This window comes from Pristiophorus japonicus, chromosome 7 (genome assembly GCF_044704955.1).
Source record: "Pristiophorus japonicus isolate sPriJap1 chromosome 7, sPriJap1.hap1, whole genome shotgun sequence".
Lineage (NCBI taxonomy): Eukaryota > Metazoa > Chordata > Chondrichthyes > Pristiophoridae > Pristiophorus > Pristiophorus japonicus.
In genome coordinates, this window is record NC_091983.1 from 87,521,823 (window position 1) to 87,547,889 (window position 26,067).

At 43.2% G+C, this 26,067-nt stretch overlaps 1 protein-coding gene across 5 annotated transcripts in view; it reads left to right on the forward strand.

Annotated features, from left to right (window-relative positions):
- Nucleotides 1-26,067, forward strand: part of otofa (otoferlin a) — a 655,153-nt gene that overhangs the window by 566,475 nt on the left and 62,611 nt on the right. For 3 of the 5 annotated variants that reach the window (XM_070884403.1, XM_070884402.1, XM_070884401.1), the window contains 6 exons: nt 5,963-6,093; nt 7,042-7,071; nt 9,848-9,970; nt 12,404-12,473; nt 15,883-15,995; nt 19,356-19,490. In XM_070884403.1, the coding sequence (XP_070740504.1) occupies nt 5,963-6,093; nt 7,042-7,071; nt 9,848-9,970; nt 12,404-12,473; nt 15,883-15,995; nt 19,356-19,490 (602 nt within the window). The remainder of the gene's footprint in view (nt 1-5,962; nt 6,094-7,041; nt 7,072-9,847; nt 9,971-12,403; nt 12,474-15,882; nt 15,996-19,355; nt 19,491-26,067) is intronic. The other 2 variants (XM_070884404.1, XM_070884405.1) reach the window with 1 other exon arrangement.

The following is a 26,067-nucleotide window of genomic DNA, read 5'->3' on the forward strand; positions in this document are numbered from 1 at the left end:
TGTATAGTAGTTAACATCGCTCACTTAATCAGGTTCCAAGTTGTTTTAAAAGTTTAAGAGTTTAACAGTATTTCCAAATTATTATTTTTTAAAGTTACACAGGTTGATTGAAGGTTTAATAAATAGATTAAGAGTTAATTAAAAGTTATAGAAAAATTCCTGCTGAGGCGCTAAAGTATGGTGGAGAGGCGCTGTTGGGGGAGACATGCCAGGAGATCTCAGAGATGCAGTGATCGTGACCATCTTTAGAAAGGGGGACAAGTCCGACTGCAGCAACTACAGGGGAATCTCCCTGCTGACAGCCACTGGGAAGGTTGTCGCTAGAGTTCTCCTCAACTGTCTTCTCCCTGTGGCCGAGGAGCTCCTCACGGAATCACAGTGTGGATTTCATCCCCTACGGGGCACAACAGACATGATCTTTGCAGCGCGACAGCTGCAGGAAAAATGCAGGGAGCAGCACCAGTCCTTTATACATGGCCTTTTTTGATCTTACAAAGGCCTTTGACACTGTCAACCATGAGGGCTTATGGAGCGTCCTCCTCCATTTTGGATGCCCCCAACAGTTTGTCAACATCCTTCGCCTGCTCCACGACAACATCCAGGCCGTGATCCTTACTAGTGGTTCCATTACAGACCCAATCCACGTCCAGACCAGGGTCAGTCAGGGCTGCGTCATCGTGCCAGCCCTATTCTCAATCTTCCTCGCTGCCATGCTCAACCTCACAGTCAGCAAGCTCCCCGCTGGAGTGGAACTAAAATACAGAACCAGTGGGAAGCTGTTTAACCTACGCCGCCTCCAGGCCCCGTCCAAGATCACCCCAACCTCTGTCGCTGAGCTGCAGTATGCAGATGACGCCTGCATCTGCGCACATTCTGAGGCTGAACTCTAGGATATAGTCAATGTATTCACTGAGGCATATGAAAGCATGGGCCTTACACTTAACATCCGTAAGACAAAGGTCCTCCACTACCCTGTCGTCACCGCACAGCACTCCCCCCCCCCCCCAGTCATCAAGATTCACGACGCGGCCCTCGACAACGTGGACCACTTCCCATACCTCAGGAGCCTTTCATCAACAAAGGCAGACATTGATGCGGAGATTCAACATCGCCTCCAGTGCGCCAGTGCAGCCTTCGGCCATCTGAGGAAAAGAGTGTTCGATTCCCTCAAATCTACCACCAAGCTCATGGTCTATAGGGCTGTAGTAATACCCGCCCTCCTGTATGGATCAGAGGCATGGACGATGTACAGGAGACACCTCAAGTCGCTGGAGATATATCACCAACGATGTCTCCGCAAGATCCTGCAAATCCCCTGGGAGGACAGGCGCACCAACATCAGCGTCCTCGCCCAGGCTAACATCCCCAGCATTGAAGCACTGACCACACTCGATCAGCTTTGCTGGGCAGGCCACATAGTTCGCATGCCAGACACGAGGCTCCCTAAGCAATTGCTCTATGCGGAGCTCCTTCACTGCAAACAAGCCAAAGGTGGGCAGCAGAAACATTACAAGGACACCCTCAAAGCCTCCCTGGTAAAGTGCGACATTACCACTGATACCTGGAAGTCCCTGGCTGAAGACCGCCCTAAGTGGAGAAAGTACATCCGGAAGGGCTCTTCGAATCTGAACGCCGCGAGCGTGAAGAGGTTAGGCGCAGGCAGCGGAAGGAGCGTGCGGCAAATCAGTCCCACCCCACCTTCCCCCAATGAATGTCTGTCCCACCTGTGACAGGGTTTGTAGCTCTCACATTGGACTGTTCAGCCACCAAAGGACTCACTTTAGGAGTGGAAGCAAGTCTTCATCGATTCCGAGGGACTGCCTATGATGAATCAGGTTTGTTGGACTATGAGCCTACAGGAGCTTGTGACTTTCCCCTTGAGCTAACATTATAAAAGCTCCACATCTTTCTTTGCCACTGCAACCAGGGCCATCTACATGATACATGTTCCTCATTATGTTTGCCTCTGGTTATATTCTGTTGCTATCCCTATTTCCTAAAAAATAAGGAAAACTGATGTGGGAAATGGAAAACTATCTTTGCTGTAGGAGGAGATGTCCACCTCAGGTTGAAACATGGGAGACAGGAGGAGCTTTCCAGTCTTGCTGTGTACGTTTTCTGGTCTTCATAGAAATCAGGACAAGGATAAGTAGCCAATGCCAGACCTTCCATCTTTAGTAGACCTGGGCAAGCAACTTCTTCAGCCCTGCTCTCTTTTAATTGATTTATAGATACCGTTTTCCATTTCCTATTTCCATTTCAACAGCAAAATGAACTTAGCAGAAAAATTTAACAAGCTATCTGATTTTGCTTATTTATCGTTGAATGTTATTGTTAAATATTTTGTATTCAATCTGCCTTCTATTTTTGTGTAACTAGTTTTTTTTACAACTTTAAATATAAGTGTCCAGTGTTCATTGTTTATTACATTTAGCTAGAAGAGTGATTAATTTCTTGATTTCATGATGTTTATTTTTGAAGTTGAAAACTGTGTACGCTATAGCTATAACCAGGATTACTATCTCCTAGTATAGAAAGCTAAATTCATCTGAATAATCTACTACACTTTCTCTACCTATAGAAATGTACTGTACCTCTCTCATCCACATGCCCTTTAAACAATTCTAACTTAATGCACAAAAATCCTACCTATGAAAAATCTATTACTGCTTAATACAGAAATGAAGGGTCTGACTTTATATTTTTGACACAGGTTTAGACATAAATGGGATTATACACAAGCACAAGAAGAGATGTAAGGGTAAATTCACCAATCCTGTGCTCCCAGCGGGAAGCCATGCTCAAAGGTTCAGAGAAAGAGACTAAACATTATACCAAGGATTCTCTAACCCACACTTTCCTGGAGTACAACTCCATGCTGGAAGTACAAGAACGGTGACTTACCCTGTCATTTCAAACTAAATGGACTTCACTCAACACCACTTCAAGGGGAAAAAAACAAATTGTGCCATAAGCCACAGTTATATCTAATTTGATTGTGCAGAGTATGCAACCTCGTGTTGTGAAAGATGTGGGTGGGGGGTGAAAGTGGAATTACTGTGTCCATTGCAGTTGTGACAAAGCAAGAGCCATTGCAAACAAGTAAAATCAGGCCCTATTGTGTTAGCAGTTTTCCAGTGTATTTTAGCTGTTCCCCACTCATGTATTTCTATCTTTGAGAAAAGCTGGCCCTTTACTGCTTTCTTCACATACATGCCAACAGGTCACTAGCTCAAGGTGTGACAGTGCACTGAATGTAAAGAACTGTCTCATATCAATCAGGGATTTTCAAAACTTACAGAACTTGTAATGTGCAAAGCCATAATCATGTATGTTTGATTCTTTATTTAGTTAGCCTTTGAAGGAAGGAACATCTAATGTTGTTTAACAAAATCTTACTTCGGAGGTTCTCAGTATAGTGGATAAGATTTGCTGGAGTGAAAATACGACAATCTGTTCCAGTCATTATTGGTAGGACTTTCCATTCCCTCACCATCCAATTTCAGGTGAATCTGGGATGGAGATGTAGCAGATCCCATCATTTAGTGCCATTGCAACACAAAGCAATCTGGTGGCCAACTTTGCCATGACAGCAGAGGTGGCCTTAACATTAGAGCAATCAATTGCTGAGATGCAATTTGTAAACAAACAGTTAAAAATGCACTTTTCCATTGTAGCACACTACATGACAGAAAGTGCCACAACAGTTTTTTTCTCTGTTCCCCACCCACTGGCAGTGGAAATACCGCTGAGAGCCTGTCACAAACATTTAAATGAGTCTGACCCCAGAGAGGTCACTGGGGGTCAGCACTCAGGGAAACAGTCGCGTGCAAAGACAACCCTGCCCATCGGATCAGAAAAGTAACCCTGTATTTGTTAATGGATATTTGCAATGAAACTTACTCATTCATTTCTTGCATGAATGGTAAGGTGTATCCAGTATTTGCAATTCCCCAGTCATGCTTCTCAAGAAAACAAGGAGAGGTTGTGTCTGACTCTGCATGAACGGCATTTGGCTCCCCTTCTGGCCAGACTGTTTTGGGGCATAAAGAAATGAATTCAAAGTGCCATGTTTACATACCACAGTGTCAACAGTTTTGATGGGTCCCTTCTACCCATCCCCTATTGGAATGTACTAGGGTTGGAACTGAATTTCACTCAGTCCACCTTACAGGAATGAAGTGGGGCTGAGAAATATCAGCACATACATCCTGGATAGGTGATGCACATTTATACATGACAAGTGGCTTTGGGGATTTAAGGTAATCAATGGAGATCTGCCAAGGAGTATATAAAAAGAACAAAAATGAATACAACTTAATGGGGGAGAAAAATTTGCCAGTTTTGGGATGAAAATCTCAGGTTGTGGGAAGTTCTGGGTCACAATCTCTCACCTCTAGTCTCTCCCAGAAGTTTGTCGGCTGCTAAATTGGAAGCCAGTGGCTTCTAAGTGTGCAGGGCACCCGCCTCAAACAGGAGTTAGGTGCTTTGAGTTAAGTTATTTTGGGTCTTCAGCAGCCTAACCTCGGCCCTTAAAGGGACCGCTGGAGACCGCCCACAAAAAGGTAAACAAACTCCTCCCAACTCCACAAAAAGACTGCAGGTCCCTGCCGGCCCAGGCTTGCCCCCCTCTGCTTTACCAATGCCCCCCCTCCCCCATCCCCTCCTCCGAGGACATTCCTGCGGGTTCAGCCCAATGTCGGAGCTGGACAAACTCCTAAGGCCCCAATTGGGCGTCATGATGCAGCTCACCTCCCAAGGCCCAATTTCAAATAAGCCTCAGGCTACATCTTTTGGCAGCCGTTCATTTCACACCGGTGACCAGCACACGTTCAATTTCTCTCCAATGTTCTTTAAACCTTTTTTTTGTCAGATTTTTAGTTTTATTTTTCTCTTCTAATTTTAGTCATGATAGCTGACATGCAGTGTGCTCTCAGACATCTGCCAATGGCATTCTTGGTCGCCACAAAGTGCGTGGGAAGGTCTCGGGATGACTTAGATTCTGATGTTCTTCCCTTTGTGGGGAAACTTGAGGAGGTGATAAACCTACATCTTAGAAACCAGTGCACTGTGTCACCACACTGCCCAGATAATTAGTTAATGTTTGAGAAACAATTATGTTTCCGTAATATATTGTTACTAGATAAAGTTGTGGAGATGTGCTGACTCCTGAAGATGGTTATAAGTTGCAGTCGATGGTCTATGACAATCAATCCAATGTGGTTCTTGGATCAATGGGAAAAGCAAAAAGTACGAAGATATTCATGAGCATTACAAAAGAGACAATATCCTGTCATTTCGCTTTTCAAATAATGAAAAAACTGCTGTGTGTTTCCAGCATTTTCTGCTATATTTCAGATGTCCAACATTTGCAGCGGTTGCCATTTAATCCAATGGAGAAAGTGTTTTCAGTGAGCATAGCATGCCGTCTCAGTGCAGGGAAAATTGGCTTTATCCACCTGATCCCATTTAGAAGCACATCTCACAGAGGTCAACTAAGGAAGGAGGGGTCCACAACCATCCTCAAGGAATTGAGTGGGTACAAGATGGAAATAGACTGGAATAGTTGGGTGTAAAAAATTAATGTAATGATAACCTTAGAGAGAAAATTATACTGAAATACAATTTTTAGAAGGGCAAATTAGCAACTTCAGTGCAGAGTCTGGATAAGTAAACTTACTTTATTTTACAGTATTTTACATGATAGAGAAATGAAGTTCTCAAAGGGCTACATGACTCTCATACTGTTCCCAATAATACTGCATCCTTCCTGGTTGGCATGTATTTTGTCACATATCAATGTGACATAACCTTCACCCCCATGACATTTGCAGTCTACTTTTGTCTCCTGCAACCTCTGGAGACCTTTTTCATCCATATTCTGATATTTTTCTCTCCTTGTTCTGTCCTTGTCATTTTCTGTCTGTCCCTGTCTTCTGGATTTCCACTGGTTTCTATTCAGCTAAACTAATAAATGGATACCTAGCACTGGCAAATGGAGGCCCAATCTCTCGCCCTGCAGGTGATATCAACATTAACATGGAAACGGAGATTCCGGTGAAGAAAATAGAGACTGTTGTCAAGCTGGATGCTGTAAGTATGGCCTTGATATTAACCACCCCACGACGGACAGCAGAGGGTTGGGGAGGGTTAAAAAGTGAAATGTGCAGAATGTGACCCCCAGCGCGTCTCACCCTCTGTCATCTTTACAGTCTGGGTGTCCGAGTGTCCTGCCGTGAAGAGGCAGGACACATATTAACATATTTAAATTAGGCTCCTACAGTGTAACTAAGAGCCAGATTTAAAGTTAAATGGCGGAGCAGGCTCGAGGGGCCTACTCCTGTTCCTATTTCCTATTTTCCTATGCTGGTCTGACATTGGCAAACATATCAGGGAGGAGTCAGAATCAGAGAGATAATCACACAAGCCTCCTCCTTGTGGCCAATTCAGTGACATTAGCAAAGGCCTAGAAGCAGGTCGCATGCTAATCTCTGTAATGGATGGTATTGCTGAATAGTGGGGTTTGTACCCATATAAAAGGATTAGGATAATAAAAGTATCAATTTTGATCATCAACGGTGAGCTGAAATGAGTTGCGTTGGTACATCTATTACTCTGCTCGATCCAGCATGATGAATCCCCATACTTTGCTGTCAAAACCCTGCGACTGATGATGTCCATTTGGTCTGTGAAGTTTAGTTCTGTAGAATCCACAGAGTCCACAGAAACATGTGAGAACCCCTTCTAACACTGTTCCCAGCCTATATCTGTGGGTTTATTGAGTTTCAGAATGCCAGGCTCTCACATTAATTTATGTTCATAAGCATATTTTGTGATTTCTCATTTTAATTCATTTTTAGCATCTTTTTGTGAGTATTCATGTTTTTCAAACATATTTTATTATCCACATGGATCTGTGTTTCTTTTATGTTTTCTTGCTCTATTTCTGATCAAGATGGAGACAGTATTTTCATGATATCTGTGTTATTAATTTTGTGATGCTGACATCATCTCATTTTGTTTGTTTCCATTTGATGACAGAATTCTGATGCTGTTGTCAAAGTTGATGCGGTAAGTTGAAATACAGCAGCAGTGATAAGTCATCTCGTGTCAAAGCACTGTAATGGGATGCGACCTTTTCACAAGTTCATGTAAGACATGAATACTGCTTCCATATCTGGGGAGGCTCTTCGCACATCTCTTATACACCTCTGTACAGGATACAAGACCTAGTTTGTTATCTGATAGACAATCTCTGCCCTCCTCCACTCCCCCCTCCCCACAACCTTTTTTGGTTTTCACTATTTTCACTATTTTATAAACACTACAATCCTGCTCTGAACTTTCCTTTTTTGTTCCTTCTGAACTCCAAATACTCCAACCTACACTCTCTTATCTTTACCATCTCGGTATGTTGAACCTAAGACTGACTCATCTCGTAATCTCCTACTCCAGGCCATTCTTTTCCAGCACCTCACCCTCTGGAACTCCTTACCGTGTCGGTTTTTCCTTCCCCATACAACCTTCAAGGTACCAAAACGCAAGCTAGGCATCACCAAATCATTATTATTAATTTCTCCTGTCTTCTCTTTTATTGTTTTCACCTTTGGTGGTTTCAACCCTGCACTAAATCTTTGTTTCAGCCATTATATTGGTTTTTCAATTAGAAAATGAAACTAGGATGGTACTTTGATGACGCATGATATGGACAAATATTGAAAAGCAATATAAATAGATCATGAAAATCCTACAGGTCAGACTCTGATTCTTAATGGTCCGGAATTTGGTGTTGTAATGATGGTGAAACTGTCAGCGTTCGCTGTCATTACTCTGTGAAACTGACAGCAACTTCTGGCATTCGCATATGCGCAGCGCAGTTAAACACAGAACTCAAGAAGTTGCTGTCAGTGATTCCCTGCTCCTCCATAGGTATGCTGGTGAAGTCTCCACAGACGGCAATCTTTAGCAATCACTTAAACTGACGTGAACTTGCCGGTTTACACTGTAATATTTCAATTTTTTTTTAAACTGAAAAAGCTAAGCCTTTTGAATGAGGCGTAAGTGTGTTTTTTTTTTAACAGTGTACAAAATCATAACTACTGTTGAACAACCAACCTGGCTCTGAAAAAAAAATTATATTTGTGGAATGTCAAATTTTTCCATTTTGATAAAAATTCCATAGGTTTTTAATATAATATAAATTATTTTCTTTTTGGTTTTTTAGTATTTCAGCTTCTACCTTAATCCCATGTGTATGTCCTAATTTGTTTTTCACTCTCTAAAATGTATTTTAAAAAGTGAAGGATAATCAGTGCATTTTACTTCCTGGTTTGTTATCTGTGAGAATTCTTCAATGTGATTGGCTGCTTAGCCTGCTTGATGACATCACTGTTGCTGGATGCTGGAGATCCTCTAGAATTAGCATCAGTAAAGGTGAAATTGACGCCACAGAAATCGCTAGATCTTTGTGGGCAACTTTCTTCAAGTTCAATGGCGAGTGATGTCACTTTGCCGCTGAATGCAAAATCCAGGCCATTATATCTGAAGATTATATTTAGACCTTGGTAAATGAATGTCATGATGCAGTACCTGTTAAATGCCACCAGGTGAAGCTCTATCATTTCCACTGATTTCTGAGGAGCCAAAGTGACAGAAAAAAATCACTAGGCTTTCAGATTTCACTACAAGATCTGAACATTTTGACAATATTTGGCCCTGCACCTGTTCTTCCCCCAATAAATGTAGACGACTAGCACTTACCTATAAGTTGACCATATCCTCTTGTGTAGGTAAAAGTTATTTTCGATAAATTGGGTGCAATGCAGTGGTTGCTAATAAAACAGATGAATGATCTAATCCTTGTCTGTTTCCCATGGCACTTCTTAATAGGTAACACGAAATATGTAACTGTGACTCTTGACACTCCAAGCAATGCAGAGTTTCAGTATTTCCACAGAAATTCAATACCTATGAGTATTAGGATCAAGTTGTTGTTGCTTGTTGTTGTTATTCTAGTCTCAAACCTTTAAGGCTACAATTTCTACGTTTCTTCAGAAGATACAGCATCAAGAAATATTCACAGTGGCTATATCAATGTTTTCATAAAAGCATGTCTCTAAATGTTGTGTACAGAAAGTGTCTGTGCTTATTCTGCTGAAGATATCCATGATATAAAGGAGTGTTGAAATGCATGTAGACTCCACATGAGCACAAACTCCAGGTTTTATCCAGGATTCCACCAATCCGTGCAATGAGAAGCTACCACTCACACTCTGGGGTGGGGTTGCTATAACCATACAATGAAACCATGGTGATAATAAGACATGAAAATAGCAACATTTTGTCACAGTATTAAATTAAATCTTTCTCAAATATTTCTTATTCAAAAAGGTCACCAGGTCTGCAGGTCATATTCATGCCCCAACTAAAAAAAGAGTTTAAAAAAAAAAACAACTTGATGGGATGTTGGCTGGAAGATACTTGGGCAAAAAAAATAATGACCCACTTAACATACAATCAGAATATGTGTTCCAAATTTAGAAATGGACAAAAACAAATCTATTATCACATTCACCAATGAGACTAGAATCCAACCAATTTCTCAAACCTTTTCTTAGCTAGGTTTTATTTTCAAGAAAATATTTCAATAATAGAATGCATAACTAAATTTATTTTCATGCTGAAAGCAAAAATGGCAGCCAAAGAGGTTAAAAAAGACTTTTCCACCATCAAATAATTGTAGTCCTATTAATATTGGCCACTGAAAACCAGAGAACTGACACAATAGAAACCTTCCATTGCTCCAACTGATTGTTACCTTTCTCACACATGTGTTTCTTGTTTCTAGAATGAAGATGAGAAATCAAAAAAGAAGAAAAAGAAGGGAGAGGAAATAGAAGAGGAGGAGCCTGATGAAAGCATGCTGGACTGGTGGTCCAAATATTTTGCCTCCATTGAAACTCTCATGGAGGTATGCCCTGATTTAGAAGTTTGCTCATTGGATTACATAAGATATACGGCACAGAAACAGGCCATTAGGCCCAACCAGTCCATGCGGCATTTATGCTCCACTATCTATGCAGCCACCTCTTTTAAGACCCTAGAATGTAAGCCATCAGGTCCAGGGGACTTGTCCGCTTTTAGTCCCATTATTTTACTGAGTACTACTTTTTTAGTGATAGTGATTGTATTAATTTCCTCCCTCCCTATAGAGCCTTGATTATCGACTATTAGGATGGTTTTAGTGTCTTCTACCGTAAAAATATTTGTTCAACGTTTCTGCCATTTCCCTGTTCTCCATTATTAATTACCCAGTCTCATCCCCTAGGGGACCAACATTTACTTTAGCCACTCTTTTCCTTTTTATGTACCTGTAGAAACTCTTACTATCTGTTTTTATATTTTGTGCTAGTTTACTTTCATAATCTATCTTCCCTCCCTTTGCTTTTTTTGTAGACATTCTTTCTGACTTTTAAAAGTTTCCCAATCCTCTGGCCTCCCACTAGTCTTGGCCATATTGTATGCCCTTGTTTTCAATTTGATACCATCCCTTATTTCCTTAGTTAACCGCGAATGGTTATCCCTTCTCTTACAATCTTTCCTTCTCATTAGGATATATTTTTGTTGTGAGTTATGAAATATCACCTCAAATGTCTGCCACTGCTCATCAACCGTCCCACTCTTTAATCTATTTTCCCAGTCCACTTTAGCCAACTCTGCCTTCAGCCCTCCTATATGGCTCAGAGACATGGATCATATACAGTAGATACCTCAAATCGCTGGAAAAATAACACCAACGATGTCGTCGCAAGATCCTGCAAATCCCCTGGGGGGACAGACGCACCAACGTTAGCATCCTCGATCAGGCCAACATCCCCAGCATCGAAGCACTGACCACACTCAACCAGCTCCGTTGGGAGGGCCACATTGTTCGCATGCCTGACACAAGACTCCCAAAACAAGCGCTCTACTTGGAACTCCTACACGGCAAGCGAGCCCAAGGTGGGCAGAGGAAGCATTTCAAGAACACCCTCAAAGCCTCCTTGATAAAATGCAACATCCCCACCGACACCTGGGAATCCCTGGACAAAGTCCGCCCTAAGTGGAGGAAGTGCATCTGGGAGGGCGCTGAGCATCTCGAATCTCGTCGCCGAGAGCATGCAGAAAACAAGCACAGGCAACAGAAGGAGCGTGCGACAAACCAGTCCCACCAAACCTTTCCTTCAAATACTGTCTGTCCCACCTGTGACAGAGACTGTAATTCCCATATTGGACTGTTCAGTCACCTAAGAACTCACTTTTAGAGTGGAAGCAAGTCTTCCTCAATTTCGAGGGACTGCCTATGATGATGATAATGATGATGTAGTCTCCTTTATTTAAGCTTAGGCCACTGGTTTGAGATCCAACTTTATCACCCTCCAACTGAATTTGAAATTAAACCATGTTATGGTCACTCATTCCTCGAAGATCCTTTACTAGGAGATCGGTTATTAATCCTGTCTCATTACACAGTACCAGATTGGAGACAGCCTGCTCCCTGGTTGGTTCCAGAACGTACTGTTCAAGGCAACTATTCCATATACACTCTATGAACTCTTCCTCAAGGCTATCCTGGCCAATTTGCTTTGTCCAATCAATATGAAGGTTAAAATTGTCCATGATTATTGCCGTTCCTTTTTTACAAGTCTCCATTATTTCTTGATTTATACCATTTTACTATTTATTCATTATTATATTTTTGGTTTCTAGATGTTCTTCTATTTTCTCCTTTAGTAGGGATTCCATTATTTTTCCTACCATCTGATGTTAAGCTGAATGGTCTATAATTCCCAGGATATGTTCTATCCCCCTTCTTAAATATAGATATTATGTTAGCTATCTGCAAGTCCTCTGGCACTACACACTTTTGCAACAAATTATTAAATATATGTAGTAATGCCTCTGCTATCTCCTCCCTAGTTTCTTTTAAAATGTGTGACTGCAATCCATCCAGATTATTGTATAATGCGATGTAAAGAGTGAATTATAGAATACATTCATGTGTCAGTAAAGCAGTGTAAAACATCCTGAGGCATCCTTTACACCCAGCACTGCACATGACAATACAATGGAGCACCACCTAGTGTTCTAGGAACCAGTACACAATCTAAGCGAGAGGTTCAATAAGGACCCACATGAGATTGGGAACCAATTCACAAGGATACAATTTTGAGTCATTTACAGCCCTTTCATTATTAAGGGAGCTGATGGGGCAGAATCTGACATGTTTCCAGAGGGGCTATGGCATCCCTTCCCCATATAACCATAGAATGAGATTTTTTTTTTAAAGAGGTTTAACTTTTATTCTTTCTTTAGTTGTGCATTTCTTCAAATTCAGAGTGTGATATTGTAAATTATGTTTTAGCAACTCCGACAGCAAGAAGCAGCTGCAGCCGAGGCAGAGGAGAAGGAAGACATGGAGATAGCAGCAGAGGGTAAATTGGGTCTGTAAAAACTTACACCCATGCATTGTATGGAAATTGAACAAAGGAGTTAGCTACAAACTAGCTATCCCATACATTCGTGTGTGTGACATACATATGTTATTGCATTGTAGAAAATATAACGTGCAGTGTAAAAAATCAATATTGGCTGTGTTTGTGTTAATGGATGTGAGTGTTAATGGATGTAAGTGTTAACGGATGTGAGTGTGTTAACGGATGTGAGTGTTAACGGGTATGAATGTTAACGGATGTGAGTGTTAACGGCAGTAAGTCTGTTAACGGCTGTGATTGTGTTAATCGCAGTGAGTATGATAACGGCAGTGAATGTTAAAACGGGTGTGAGTGTGTTAACGGGATGAGTGTGTTAATGGGTGTGTGTTTGAATGGCTGTGTTTGTGTTAACGGCCATGAGTGTTAATGGTCGTGAGCATGTTAATGGGTGTGAGTGTGTTAATGGGATGAGTGTGTTAACAGGTGTGAGTGTGTTAACGGGTGTGAGTGTGTTAACGGGTGTGAGTGTGTTAACGGCAGTGAGTGTGTTAACTGCAGTGAATGTTAAAGTGGGTGTGAGTGTGTTCACAGGATGAGTGTGTTCACAGGATGAGTGTGTTCATGGGATGAGTGTGTTAACGGGTGTGAGTGTGTTAATGGGATGAGTGTGTTAATGGGTGTGTTTGTGTTAACGGATGCGAGTGTGTTAACGGGATGAGTGTGTTAACGGGATGAGTGTGTTAATGGGATGAGTGTGTTAACGGGTGTGAGTGTGTTAACAGGTGTGAGTGTGTTAACGGGTGTGAGTCTGTTAACGGGTGTGAGTGTGTTAACGGGTGTGAATCTGTTAACGGGTGTGAGTGTGTTAACGGGTGTGAGTGTGTTATCGGGTGTGAGTGTGTTAATGACTGTGTTTGTGTTAACGGGTGTGAGTGTGTTAATGGCTGTGTTTGTGTTAATGCCTGTGTTTGTGTTAATGGGTGTGAGTGTGTTAATGGTGTGAATGTGTTAATGGCTTTGATTTGTGTCTTTGTTTATGTTGTCCCTCATTACAAAATCCTATAAATTTACATTTGTCTTATATAAGACATCATATAAATCCTACTGAATTCATGGTTTGTTTTCCTGTGTGTCTTTGAGATTGTGCTAACATCTATAAGAATTCTCTTTAGATGTGGTGGGATTTTTAATAAAAAAAAACTTATAGGATATTTTATTAAGGATGCTCTGTGGTGTTAATTTCTTTGATGTTCGGCAATATCTTCGGACTGGGGTTGTGCCAATCTCATCTATTAATGAAAACTCTTGGCTTCTGCTTACTTTGAGTGTTTTGCTTTGCCCATTCTCTACCCATTTTTATCATGACAGAATCTGTCACTCATCCACATTACCAAGCCATCATGAAAGTTGGCACGAAAAAGACTGAACTGTTATCTCTGAGAACAGAGCACCCAGGCAAATGGTGGTGGTGAGGCTAAGGATGTGGTGGCTGCAAATTTTGACTATAAAAGAAGTCACGAGGTTTGGAACACGAAGCAATTCTTATTGTCACTGGCACTAGGTATCTCTTTGAGGCCCTTGTTCACAAAGCTGTTGTGAAAGAAGTTGCTGAAAACGGATTCTTTTTTGTTAACATGGATCTGCAAAAAGATAAATAAGGCATTGGCTTGTTTTTTTAAGCTTCCCTTGCTGGATTAAGCTGCAGTGTAATAAATGCTCACAGGTTTGTAGAGCTGTTGCATTGTGAGTGGCTTAGCCAGTCACATGATGTTCACAAGACTCAATAAAACCCCAGTCAGTTGGGTCTAGGTCATCCATGATGATGTATGCAATTGTGAGCCTAGTGGATGGTAATGTTTGGTGTGATTGTTAAACCTTTGTTAATAAACCAACTAGTTCTTAGTAGCAATGTGTTGCTATGAATTCTTAAGCAAAGAACCCATGAAGCAAATACATTACATGCGCTGATGTTTAATTTGTGTGCGTTAAACCGATAATTTGCTGAAGTATGCTAAAGCAAGCTCAGCTTTGAAGTCACAACATTGTAGCTTTTTTTCCAGTTGTTGAAAAGTTCCAATTCTAGTTTTATCTGATTTTTAAAAATTAGCAGCAATATGTAAAAGTAAGGCTTGTAAGACACACAGTTCAGTTAGATAGCTGTCATTGAAACCATCAGCTGCAATTTTTCCCTCTATCCTCACTCTCCCTTTCACTCACACACACACCCCTGCCACGCCCTGACTGCAATCTGTCTCTTTCTCAGTTTAATATATTCTTTAAAGATAACAGAACGCAAAACAAAAGCTACAACAGTTATGTGTTCAGAACATGTCATTTTTTTGCACGCAGCCATATACACACACACACACACAGACTCGCTAGAAACACTCTGACATTTATCAAAATGATTTGAAGAAAAACTATTGGAGAAATTGCTGAGAAATAGCTAAAGAAAAATATTCCATTAATACAGCTAACTGAACAGTACTGGTGCAGCCCGGGAAATTAGGTACTGTGCAAATATTCAGATGGAACAATCCAAATTTAGCTCATACAGTAACAGCTTTCAGGTCAACACAAGTCCAAGCCCAGACTTTTGGGAGAGGCTGAAGCCATCAAGTAAAAAGGATAATGAAGGCATTAGAAACATGGATCAATGGATCAATTTTATCACCATTCTGAAATATGTATTTTTTTTTAAATTGTTAGACACTTATTTTGAACATTAGTTACTGAAGGGAAAAACAGCAACTGAAAAAAAATTCAGAATGCATTTTGAGCAATTTATGGGAAACCAGTGGTCAGAATGTGCAATTTCAGGCGAACATACTTTCACTATGAAATAACAGCAATTAAGTAACACCTTGAATACTGAAAATACCTATCACAGCAGCGCCTACAGGAGTAACACACACTGCAAGGACTTATAATGAGTTTTCAATTAAACAAATTCCCCATGTACCAAATGTAACATACAATAGGTAGATTCTATTTCCAGTTGACTGCACTAAGTTAGATCAGTAATATAGGTGAGACAGTGTCCCTGTCTATTCTTTCTGCCTAGACTCAGTAGTTTGTTGTCATCTGCTTGTCCTGCATTGGCTTAGTTTATTTTATGATATGTTCATCCTGCATAGGTTCTGTTTCATTCTATGGTCTGTTTTGTGTAGGTTCCATAATATTCTTTATGGCCTGATTGTCCTATTAGGCTTGGTAGTTTTTATTATGGTCTGTTTGCCCTTTTAGGGTCAGTAGTTTATGTTAGAATGCAGCTCCCTTTATGGTGGTTTCCTTCCTAGTCTAGTGCAAGTCAAAGTGTCAACTTTCATGACATTCATGTTTGAGTGTTTTGTGTCCACCCTCCCTCCTCTATATTCAGATGTCAAAATTGATGACTCTCCTATGAAAGGCATGAAGCAGTCCAAGAGTAAAGACAAGGCCAAAGCACAGGAGAAAGAAAAGAAGAAAAAACAACTTGAAATGGTTGAAAAGAAGGAGAAAGTGAAAATTGACGAATTACGGGTAAGTGACTATAAAAGTTATTGCAATATGTACAAACATTTTGAATGATTGAAAGAAAACTATCAGCCTTTTCCTGCAAATGGTACATGAAGTTATTGTCTTCGTTCAAGGAATAGATAAATGAATCCTACTCTATCTGATCTATTACATGGCCCAGATTAATCAATAGCCTAGTAGATAAATGCAGTATCAGATATTGAACAAAACCATGCCTACCAGAAAGGACCTAGATTTGATCTGCACTATATGCTAAGCGGCTGGATTTCAGCCAGGGTAGTGATAAAGGGGGAGAAATTGGGCTACTTTACGCCTCCCGTTAACAGGGCGCAACGAGAACAACACCTGCTAAATTGGACGGGGGTTTTGCATCGGCCTGCTCATATAATGCCCCACTCGGTGGTGCCTGGCGATGCTGACGTCATCACCGTGCGCAGCGAACAGTTACTGCCCCGGATGAAAAATTGGCCCTCGCCCCCTGTTTTACTGCCTGGCACTGACAACGAAAAAGTTATCGTGCTTCAGTCGGAAGTCAGCTGGAGGAATGCTATTTAAAGGCACCAGCATCGAGGAAAGTTTTTGTCGGCCAATAATACTTGCTACTTACTTCCACATAGGCAGACAGGTGTTTTGAAAATTGCATTGATTTCCAGTTGAAGGAGTGGCCTGCCTGTTAAAGATTTGTGACTTTCATTGAGGGCAAATGTGAAAGTCCAACATTTACATTGTCACCGTCGGAGGCAACCTAAGAATAGAGAAACACAGCAAATGTAGCCAGAGGGAGGAGGGCCAACGCGCTATCAACACGGGACCTTAACCTCCCAGGGTATTCCAGCAACAGTTCTCCTACATCAATTTCACTGAGGGGTAGTGTGTTCGAAGGCTGCGCTCCAGCAAAGCCGTGGTCACAGAGCTCTGCCACCTCCTTCAACCAGACCTCGAGCCTCAGACCAGGGTGAGGACGGCTCTCTGTGTCAGTCAAGGTCACCATCACACTCAATATCTACGCAAGCAGCAATATGTTGTGTGGCATCAAGCTGAGACTGCATGAGAGCAATCTGAGCTTCCATGCCACCAACCATTGTCAGCATTACAGCACTAAGACTAATGGAACCTGCGCATTGCGCTGCAATGGATCCTGCCACATCGCCCATGACATGCATCATGAGGTCTGGGTCCCCACGGTCCCTCTGGGAGTCCACCATCGTCTTCAGAGTGGAAATGATGGGCTCCATAGTGTGTGCAGAGCTCTGTGTAAAGTTAGAGGTGGACTCCTCCACACTCCATACCATTGCCGGGAGGCTCTCGTGCATAGAGCCATCACCCTTCTTGTGAACGCCTCCCCATCGAGATCCTCATCTGAGTCCTGTGCAGCAGAACTCTCACGCGAACTCACCCTCGGGGAGCTGGCTCCCGAGCTATCCTTTCCCCTTGACCTTGTTGCAGTCCATTAGGCCCCGGTGCATCACCCAATGCAGACCCTTCTACAAAGCTAACCTCTAACGAATGCTTAGCATCAGTCTCTGAGCTGGTGCCTGCAGGTGATAGATGCAGTGATACGGTGCTTAGGTCCTCCTCCTCTTCTTCTTCACTATCATTGGGGGGCTCAGGTATAAGCTAGTCATCTGCTGGCTGATGATCTGAAAGCATAAAAGGCACAAGACTCGCATTAAGGTGAGGGCAGGGGGGGCAGGAAAGGAGCAAGGAAGGCAGACAGTATCGGGAGCTGGAAAGTGATAAAGCCTTCTCATGTGAGGGGGAAGTGAGATGAGAAAAGGAGAGGGGATAAAGGTACCGTTGTTGCCCCCGGCAGGGTTGGTATTGCTGACGGCCACAGCACCCACCACCTGCTACCCAATCAGTCGCAGCACTTGCTACCCCAAGTCAGGCAGCCGCTGGAGCCGAGGTTCACCCCCGCCTGTCCTCTGCTGCTCCCTCCAATTGTGTGCCATCTTGTCCCGCAAAGGAAAGGAATGTGTGTGAGTCAGACTCCAGCTATGTGTCTGGGAGATATGCCTGCCATTGTTGAATAGCTGTAAATGTAGGCAAGACTTAAGATGGGGATGTGAGTTTGAGTAGCTGCACATGTTTGGTGGGTGAGTGGTGGGGGAGTGGTGGTTTGTGCAGTGTGCAGACAGAGGTTCAGAGGCTGGCATGTAGGAGGTGTGAAAGCATGTACTCACCTTGACTACCCGACTGAGGTTGTTGAATTTCGTCCGGACTGTGTGAGTGTTCGTTGAACGACAGTGCTGGCCGACACCTCCTCTGCCACTTCAATCCCACATGGCCCTGAAGACCTGGGCCTCCTTCCACTTGCCGGGAAGAGTGCTTCCCTCCTTCCTTCGAATGCCCCATCACTGCCTCCAATGCTATGTCACTGAAACGGCGAGCTCTCTCCCTTACAGCTGGATTAGCAGCAGCCATAGCAAAAAGTTCTTGCAGTACCTCTTGAGTCTCCTTCAATTGCAGCACTGCTGAAAATGAGCAGCTGCAGCTTGATATAACCTCTTCTTTAAGAGCTGGAATGAGCCAGTGTGAAAGATTGAAGGATGATTGCTGAATGCAAGTCACCTGAAATTGGGTAGCGTTCTGGTGTTAGCGGCCCTGTAGCACTCCGCTGGGGTCATTCGCACTTGATTTACCATCCCCCTTTCCTTCCTGGGGCGCTAAAGCCCAATTTAGAAGAAGTTAAGATTCCTTTGCGCCTGGCACTAGATTTTCAAAATTTTAAAAGATAACACCACAGACGGGATGGTACCGAATTTCTCCCCAAAGGATTTACAAATGCCCTCTGCACCCTTGCGCTAAGGAACCTGAATTCGCACAAATAACCTACCTTTGTAGAATAGCCCATTCATGGGCACTTTAAAATGGCTTGAGCAAGTGAATGGTGGGCATACTCCATCTGCCAATTACCCACTATGCCCCTCAGATTAAAATCGGTCACATGTCTGTTAAAGGTGCCATGGATTTCTAGATTTGTAAACATTGGAAAATAATTTTTTCAACACACTTCTACAGACTTTCCAACAGTGCAATATTGAAGGATTGAAGGTTATCCCATGTGCAAGCACCTCATGTCACAAAATTTCTGAAATAATATGATTGTATTTTCAATGAAAAAGGTAAATAACTCCTGTGTTGAATTTTGAAAATTATCAATACTATTCATTTGTATATAAATAGTGAGTAACCTATTGGATATTACACACATCTCTCAAACACAACATACGGCAGACACGGCTCGTGGAAACTTTAGGACTGCCCATGACAGATCAAACAACCTTTTACAAGGAAGGATGAGAAGTGGGAAAAGTCTTGGATAAGGTCATGTGTGACTAACCATTCTATTTCAATGCACAGATTTACGATAAGGAATTGGAAGCGGAGTTTGGAAACTTTGAAGACTGGCTCCACACTTTTAATCTTTATCGAGGCAAAATTGGAGATGATGATGACAGCTCTACAGAAGAAGAAAGAATTGTCGGGAGGTTTAAAGTGAGTAAACACTTTACTACATTATTGTTGAAGGACATCAATTTAAACATCTTTTTAAAAGGTAAGCATTGATTGTTCTGAAGTACTGATCGAAGGAGCTTGTTGGCAAAATGGTGGTAAGAAAAACACCAATCGCTGGAGGACTGCTGGGTATTCAAATACAATTCAGATGGCCGAAGTTCAAATTCAAATCTGAACTTTGTGTTTATTCAACTGAGCCTGCTTCTTCCAGCTGAAGTTTGCATCATTTATTTCTCTTCAAAAACTGGACTAAAAAATAGATTTTACATTAATTATTATAGGAATGTGAATAGAGTTCAAAAGCAGTGCACTTTATAATGGGCCAAAAATTGCGGTTGGAGGCTTCCAGCCGGTGGATGCCTCTGACCCAATTTTTTTTAACAAAAGTACCTGGTGGTCCTGGAGGGAGGAACACTTCCGGTCCGAGGCCTAGATGTGGAGCCCAGTGCAGAGGCCCACGTATCCCAGGAACGTAAGAGCAACCTGGGATCATGTGGGCCTGGACCACCAATGAACATGGAGTATTCTCATTGATAATAATGGTGAGTTCCATTTGTACGAGCTCCCATTACTATCAATGAGAATAACCCCCAAAACACAGAAACACAAAACATAAATTAAAAAAATACCTCACATAGTTAAAAATTAATTGAAATTAAGGACTAGAACCTCCACTTTTTTTGCATGCTTAACGCCCACTTAACGTCCATTTAACCGCTGAAATGACGTATAACGCCCATATATCACCCATTTTGGCACAAAATAGAAACTGGCAGGCATGTTTCAGAAACTTATCGGCGAGCGTTACTTTCCCCATGTGTTTAACGCCAAGAAAATATATTACTGCCCGCCCACCTTTTTTGGGCAGAATCAGCAGAATGGGCGAATTCAACGCCCATAATATCGCCCAGCGTTACTTTCCGCATGGAATTATCGCCGAGATTCAATATTAATGCCCGCCCACTGTTTTTTGTCATAAAACGTATATTTACCCAACTAGCGGCCATGGAGATCGCTCATCGTCAATTTCACCACCTCCCACACATATCGCCCACAATACCGCTCGCCCAAAAAACCGCCCACAAAAAGTGGAACTAACCGGAACTAATCACAGCGTTATGGACGCCTTGTTGTAGATCACATGTCGCATCCTTTAAAAGGCTGCTGTGCTTCAACCTCGGCGGAGTTCGGATATACTCTGCAGGTCGTTGGAGTTGAATGTGAACATCTCTAAAAACATTTTGACCACACTGTGACTGATTGGAATTGAAGAGGTGTGTTCGTCGGGACATTCCTTGTTCGTGAGCAATCGGTGGAAAACAGAGAGCTACTGCAATGGGGCCTGTCCTTTCTCACCCTCTCTTGGTGACCAAATACATGCAGCAGACTCGACATCGCCGAAGGAATGCTCCACTGCATTATGTGCCCAATGTAAGATGTGACAGACAGATGAGGAGGACCAGACGTTACAAGGTACAGTGAGCATTCTTACCTCGACTTGCCCGACACCACCTGCCTTTGGAGAATGCGCTTCCACAAAGAGGTTATCGCTGAGGTATGCCAGCTCATAAGGACAGATCTGCAGCCTGCCAGCACCATCAGTACAGCGATGTCCGTCGAGATCAAAGTCACCGCAGCACTGTCGTTCTATGCCTCAGGTTCTTTTCAGACCACAGCTGGCGACATTTGCGGACTTTCTCAGCATGCCACACATTAGACAGGTCGCTGAAGCCCTGTACGCATGCAGGAGGGACTTGATCAGCTTCCCTATGACCAGGAAGGCACAGAGTGAGAGGGCTCTAGAATTCTCCAGAATTGCAAACTTCCCCAAGGTACAGTGAGCAATAGACTGTACGCACATTGCGATGCGGGCACCTTTTCAGGATGCAGAGGTTTTCAGGAACCGCAAGGGATTCTATTCCCTGAATGTCCAACATGTTGTCGACCAACAGCAAATTATAAGGGCAGTGAATGCTAAATTTTCGGGCAGCATCCATGATGCTCACATTCTGCGTGAGAGCACTGTATCTGACTTGTTTAACAATGAGCCACAAGGTCAATGCTGGATGCTTGGTGACAAAGGTTATGGCCTCGCCACCTGGCTGATGAACCCCCTGCGTGAGACCCACAGCAAAGCCGAGAGGCGATACAGTGAGAGCCACAGAACAACTCACAATATCGTGAAGAAAATCATTGGAGTGCTGAAGCAGCGCTTTAGATGCCTGGACACTCAGGAAGCGAGCTCCAATAGCACCCTGAGCAGGTAGCTCAAAAGGTCTGCTCCATGTTGCACAACTTGGATATCAGGCAGGAACAAGAATTGCCTGATGAGTCTGAAAGTCCACCTCACCAGAGAGAGGAAGAGGAGGATGAGGAGGCGGACGCTGACATTGGCCCAGACAATCAGGCTGATGCTGAAGCCATGCCCCCGCTCCCTTGTAGACCGCATGAAAAGGCCCGTGGTGGCATGATAGCTGCAAGAGCCTTACGTCAGGAGCTCATCAATGATCGCTTTGTCTGAAAGAATGTTGGTGTTATTTACAAGGCCAACACACTGCTGGGTGTGCAGGTCATACATCAATGGTGGGCATCACCTTGGTGACAGTTAAAGTTTATGTTGATTGAAGTTAAGTGTGATTATACCCTTTGATGTTAAGGAATCACCAGCGTGTAATGGTGCAGCTATCTGAGCCAACGTGCAACAAGCTTTTGTTAAATAAAAAACATTTAAACTGAACATTAGTCTGAAATCATCAGTATTTCTATACAAACCAACCCTTTCCTCCTCCACCCGTTCCCCCCCACCCCCGCTTCTCCTCCCACCTCTACCCCTTCCCCTCCTGACTCCAAGTCGCCTGGCCGAGGAGGTCCTCAGGCAATGCTTCATTGTGGGGCGGGGGGGTGGGGGCGGTGACGGCTGAAGCGTTGCTTGGACGGATACAGGAGAGAACGGTCCCGTGGTGGGAACGTGTTCCGAGCCTTAAGCAAAATGTTGCTGCTGGCTCTCACATGTGGTTGGCAATGGGGGTGCGGCACCTTGGGGTGCAGTGCAGCGCTCTGGGACCACTGGGAGCCCTCTGCCACCAGTGTTCATGGCTACCAGCTCCAGGTCCTGCTCCATCCCTTCTATGTTATATCTTATTTGTTGAACAAAAACTCGGTGCCAACTATGTTCTTGTTGCTTAATGGGCTTTTTGCTGCTGGTGAATCTCCATTGTTCCTCCCACAACAGCCAAACAAGCACACACCACAGCCACACACGCTTTCAGTGCCTCTGAGCTCCCTCTCTCTCTGTCTCCTCTCCTGCGCATGTCATGATGACCCTTGACCTCCTGAATCGCGGGAATCGAGCATTGCCATGCCGTTGCTAAGGGTGGCCACACTTTACGGCAGAAGGTCAAAAAAATGTAATGCTAACACCTATTTCAGATCACGCACGGTGACGCCCATTTTCAAAAATGGAAACTAGGTGTTTTGAGAGTGGGCGAGAAGCCGGTGATCAGAAAACCTTTTTTTTTTCAACACCCGCGCCGGAAATAAGCCCATTTTTGGCTGATAAGCACAAAAATGGAGCTTCTAGCCCTAAATGTTTAAGAAAAAAATATATTTTTTGAAAATGTTTTAATAGAGTTAAAAATAAACTTGCCTTAATGGATAGGGTTTTTACTATAAAAGTTAGTGATAAAATTTAATTTTTCTATCCTTTAAAACACTTACGCTGGGAAAAGCAGGCCTTACGGCTGCTTATGCCAAACATAAGAATTTTAAGGACAGTTGCTGGTCAGGAGTTGGGCAAATAGCCTAAATCTCTGCCCGCAAAGACCCTTCTTCCGGGGATGCATTGGAACTGTCAAAAGAAATTTTGACAGTTCGCTAGTGCCGACTTTCGACGCATGTGCTTTGTGCGCTTAATCCCGGAACTTGTGGGACCTCTTCGGGCGCGTGCGCGCATTATACACACCTAGAGAGGCCGCAATTTATGGCCAATATGTATTTGTCACTAATTCCTCAAGCTTGTGTTAATTGTGCACATGGGAAACTTGACAAAAAGTGCTTTGTTCGTAAAATAGGTTTTCATTTAGGAGAACATAAGAAACATCCTCAAGAGAACAAACTTTAATGTTCAATAAAGTATTACGATAAAGTTACAGTTTTGTTTGCCATGTAAGACTGAGAGATAACATAAGAACATAAGAATTAGGAATAGGAGTAGGCAATCTAGCCCCTCGAGCCTGCTTCGCCATTCAACAAGATCATGGCTGATCTGGCCGTGGACTCAGCTCCACTTACCCGCCCGCTCCCCATAACCCTTAATTCCCTTATTGGTTAAAAATCTATCTATCTGTGATTTGAATACATTCAATGAGCTAGCCTCAACTGCTTCCTTGGGCAGAGAATTCCACAGATTCACAACCCTCTGGGAGAAGAAATTCCTTCTCAACTTGGTTTTAAATAGAGGCTGTGCTCCCTAGTTCTAGTCTCCCCGACCAGTGGAAACAACCTCTCTGCCTCTATCTTGTCTATCCCTTTCATTATTTTAAATGTTTCGATAAGATCACCCCTCATCCTTCTGAACTCCAACGAGTAAAGACCCAGCCTACTCAATCTATCATCATAAAGTAACCCCCTCATCTCCGGAATCAGCCTAGTGAATCGTCTCTGTACCCCCTCCAAAGCTAGTATATCCTTCCTTAAGTAAGGTGACCAAAACTGCACGCAGTACTCCAGGTGCGGCCTCACCAATACCCTGTACAGTTGCAGCAGAACCTCCCTGCTTTTGTACACCATCCCTCTCGCAATGAAGGCCAACATTCCATTCGCCTTCCTGATTACCTGCTGAACCTGCAAACTAACTATTTGGGATTCATGCACAAGGACCCCCAGGTCCCTCAGATCTAGTGTAAGTTATTAGTAATTGAATTACCAGAAAAATATTGTTTTTAGATTGCATAATATGAGCATAATCAGAAGTATATAAATTTGTCAATGTAAGTGGTTTTGCCCTTGGTGGTTTCGAATCACCCCCCCTTACAACAGTTCTAGACACTGGAATTATTGTGGTGAACAGAAATACACAGTTATAGCCAGGTCTTTCGGTCTCAACCGTCACAATGCTTTTATTCAAGTTAAAGCACACACCTGCACCCAGTAAAACACACCCTGCTGATGTAAAACAAACAAACACAGTACAACACACAACCCTGGCCCATCTGAACAGGCCTCTAACGTGAAGTACCCACGACTAAAACACCCCTGCTCGGATTCAAAAGTGCACTACCGAATCTGTCCAACAGAATTGTGCGTACTTATGATCCTTGCAGAAAACCTCCCCACTAAACTCCTAAGGCTTGGTTGGGACACACGACACCCCTTCACACTACGCAGTGGTCTTAAAGATGTATGGGCTGGGATAAATGCTCACCAATTACCTCTCTGGCTTACTTGCTGTTTCTCCCAATGAGGCGTATCTTCTGGTTCTGTACCAATCTGTGGTATTCAAGTCCAGTCTCAAGGTCAGCTTCCCAGTCAAACTAGCGAGGCTCTCTTTGCTTGTAGATGGTGTTTCTTCTCTCTGTCCCAGACGGAGTGCTCAGTCCTTGTGCGTTGAATGAAGCAAATAAGCGTCGAAGAGGAGAGAGAGAGATGGCAGCCGAGACCTGCCAGTCTTATACTTGCAAAATGCTTCTTCTCATGCCAAAAGTTCAACTGTCCTTCACCTGAGGCAGTACAACTAAAAGAGCAAAATCATGGCTTCGGCTTGTTCCTTTGTTACTGGGCTGTTTCGTCGATAAGGCTCCAACAAATCTGGGTGCTTGAAAAGCTTCCTTTGTATCTTGAGCACTGACCAATCTTCTTGATCGCTCACTGATTACATGACAAAGGGCCCTCCCCATCAACCATCTCCCTGCCATTTCAGCCATCGATTCCTGCCCAACTGATGTGTATTCCTGTGGGACATGTTTGGACCTGTCCCACATCAGGCTGCCTTGTGAAGTAACAGCCAAGTTCCAAAACTTAAAGTCCAAAAGTATGTCCAAAAGTTTATGCTTTTGCTGTTGATGTTTTCGCCGAATTTTTACATCAATCAGCTGTATCTAATCCTGCAGCAATACAGTATCAGAAAGAAACCGTGACCTCAGTTTTGACATCATGACGGGGCTACTCATCAAGGTCACCGTTGGAGAAGACTTTCTTGAAAAATGTCCATGCGGTTTTGGAACATACAAGGCACATGGCTTGCGCATCTGTGGAGGAGGTTTAGCTATTGTAGATCTTGCAACAATGCAATAATGCCAATGTAGCATTTTCTGAAATATAAAGGGCTGGATTTTCAGTCTCTGCCACCCCTGTTAGTGTCCCAGAGGGCCACCATGGTGCCGGTAAGCTCTGCCGGGCGGGTGGCCAGATTCCAGTGCCCCGCCGGGTCATTGGGTACCGGTTTTGACAGGGTGCGGAGTATTACCGCCCGGAAGAGGCGAGCCAGTGTGCAACACCCCTGGATGCGACACCGGCTCAATTTTTGGCAGCCGCCCGATCCATAGCATTCTGTGACCAC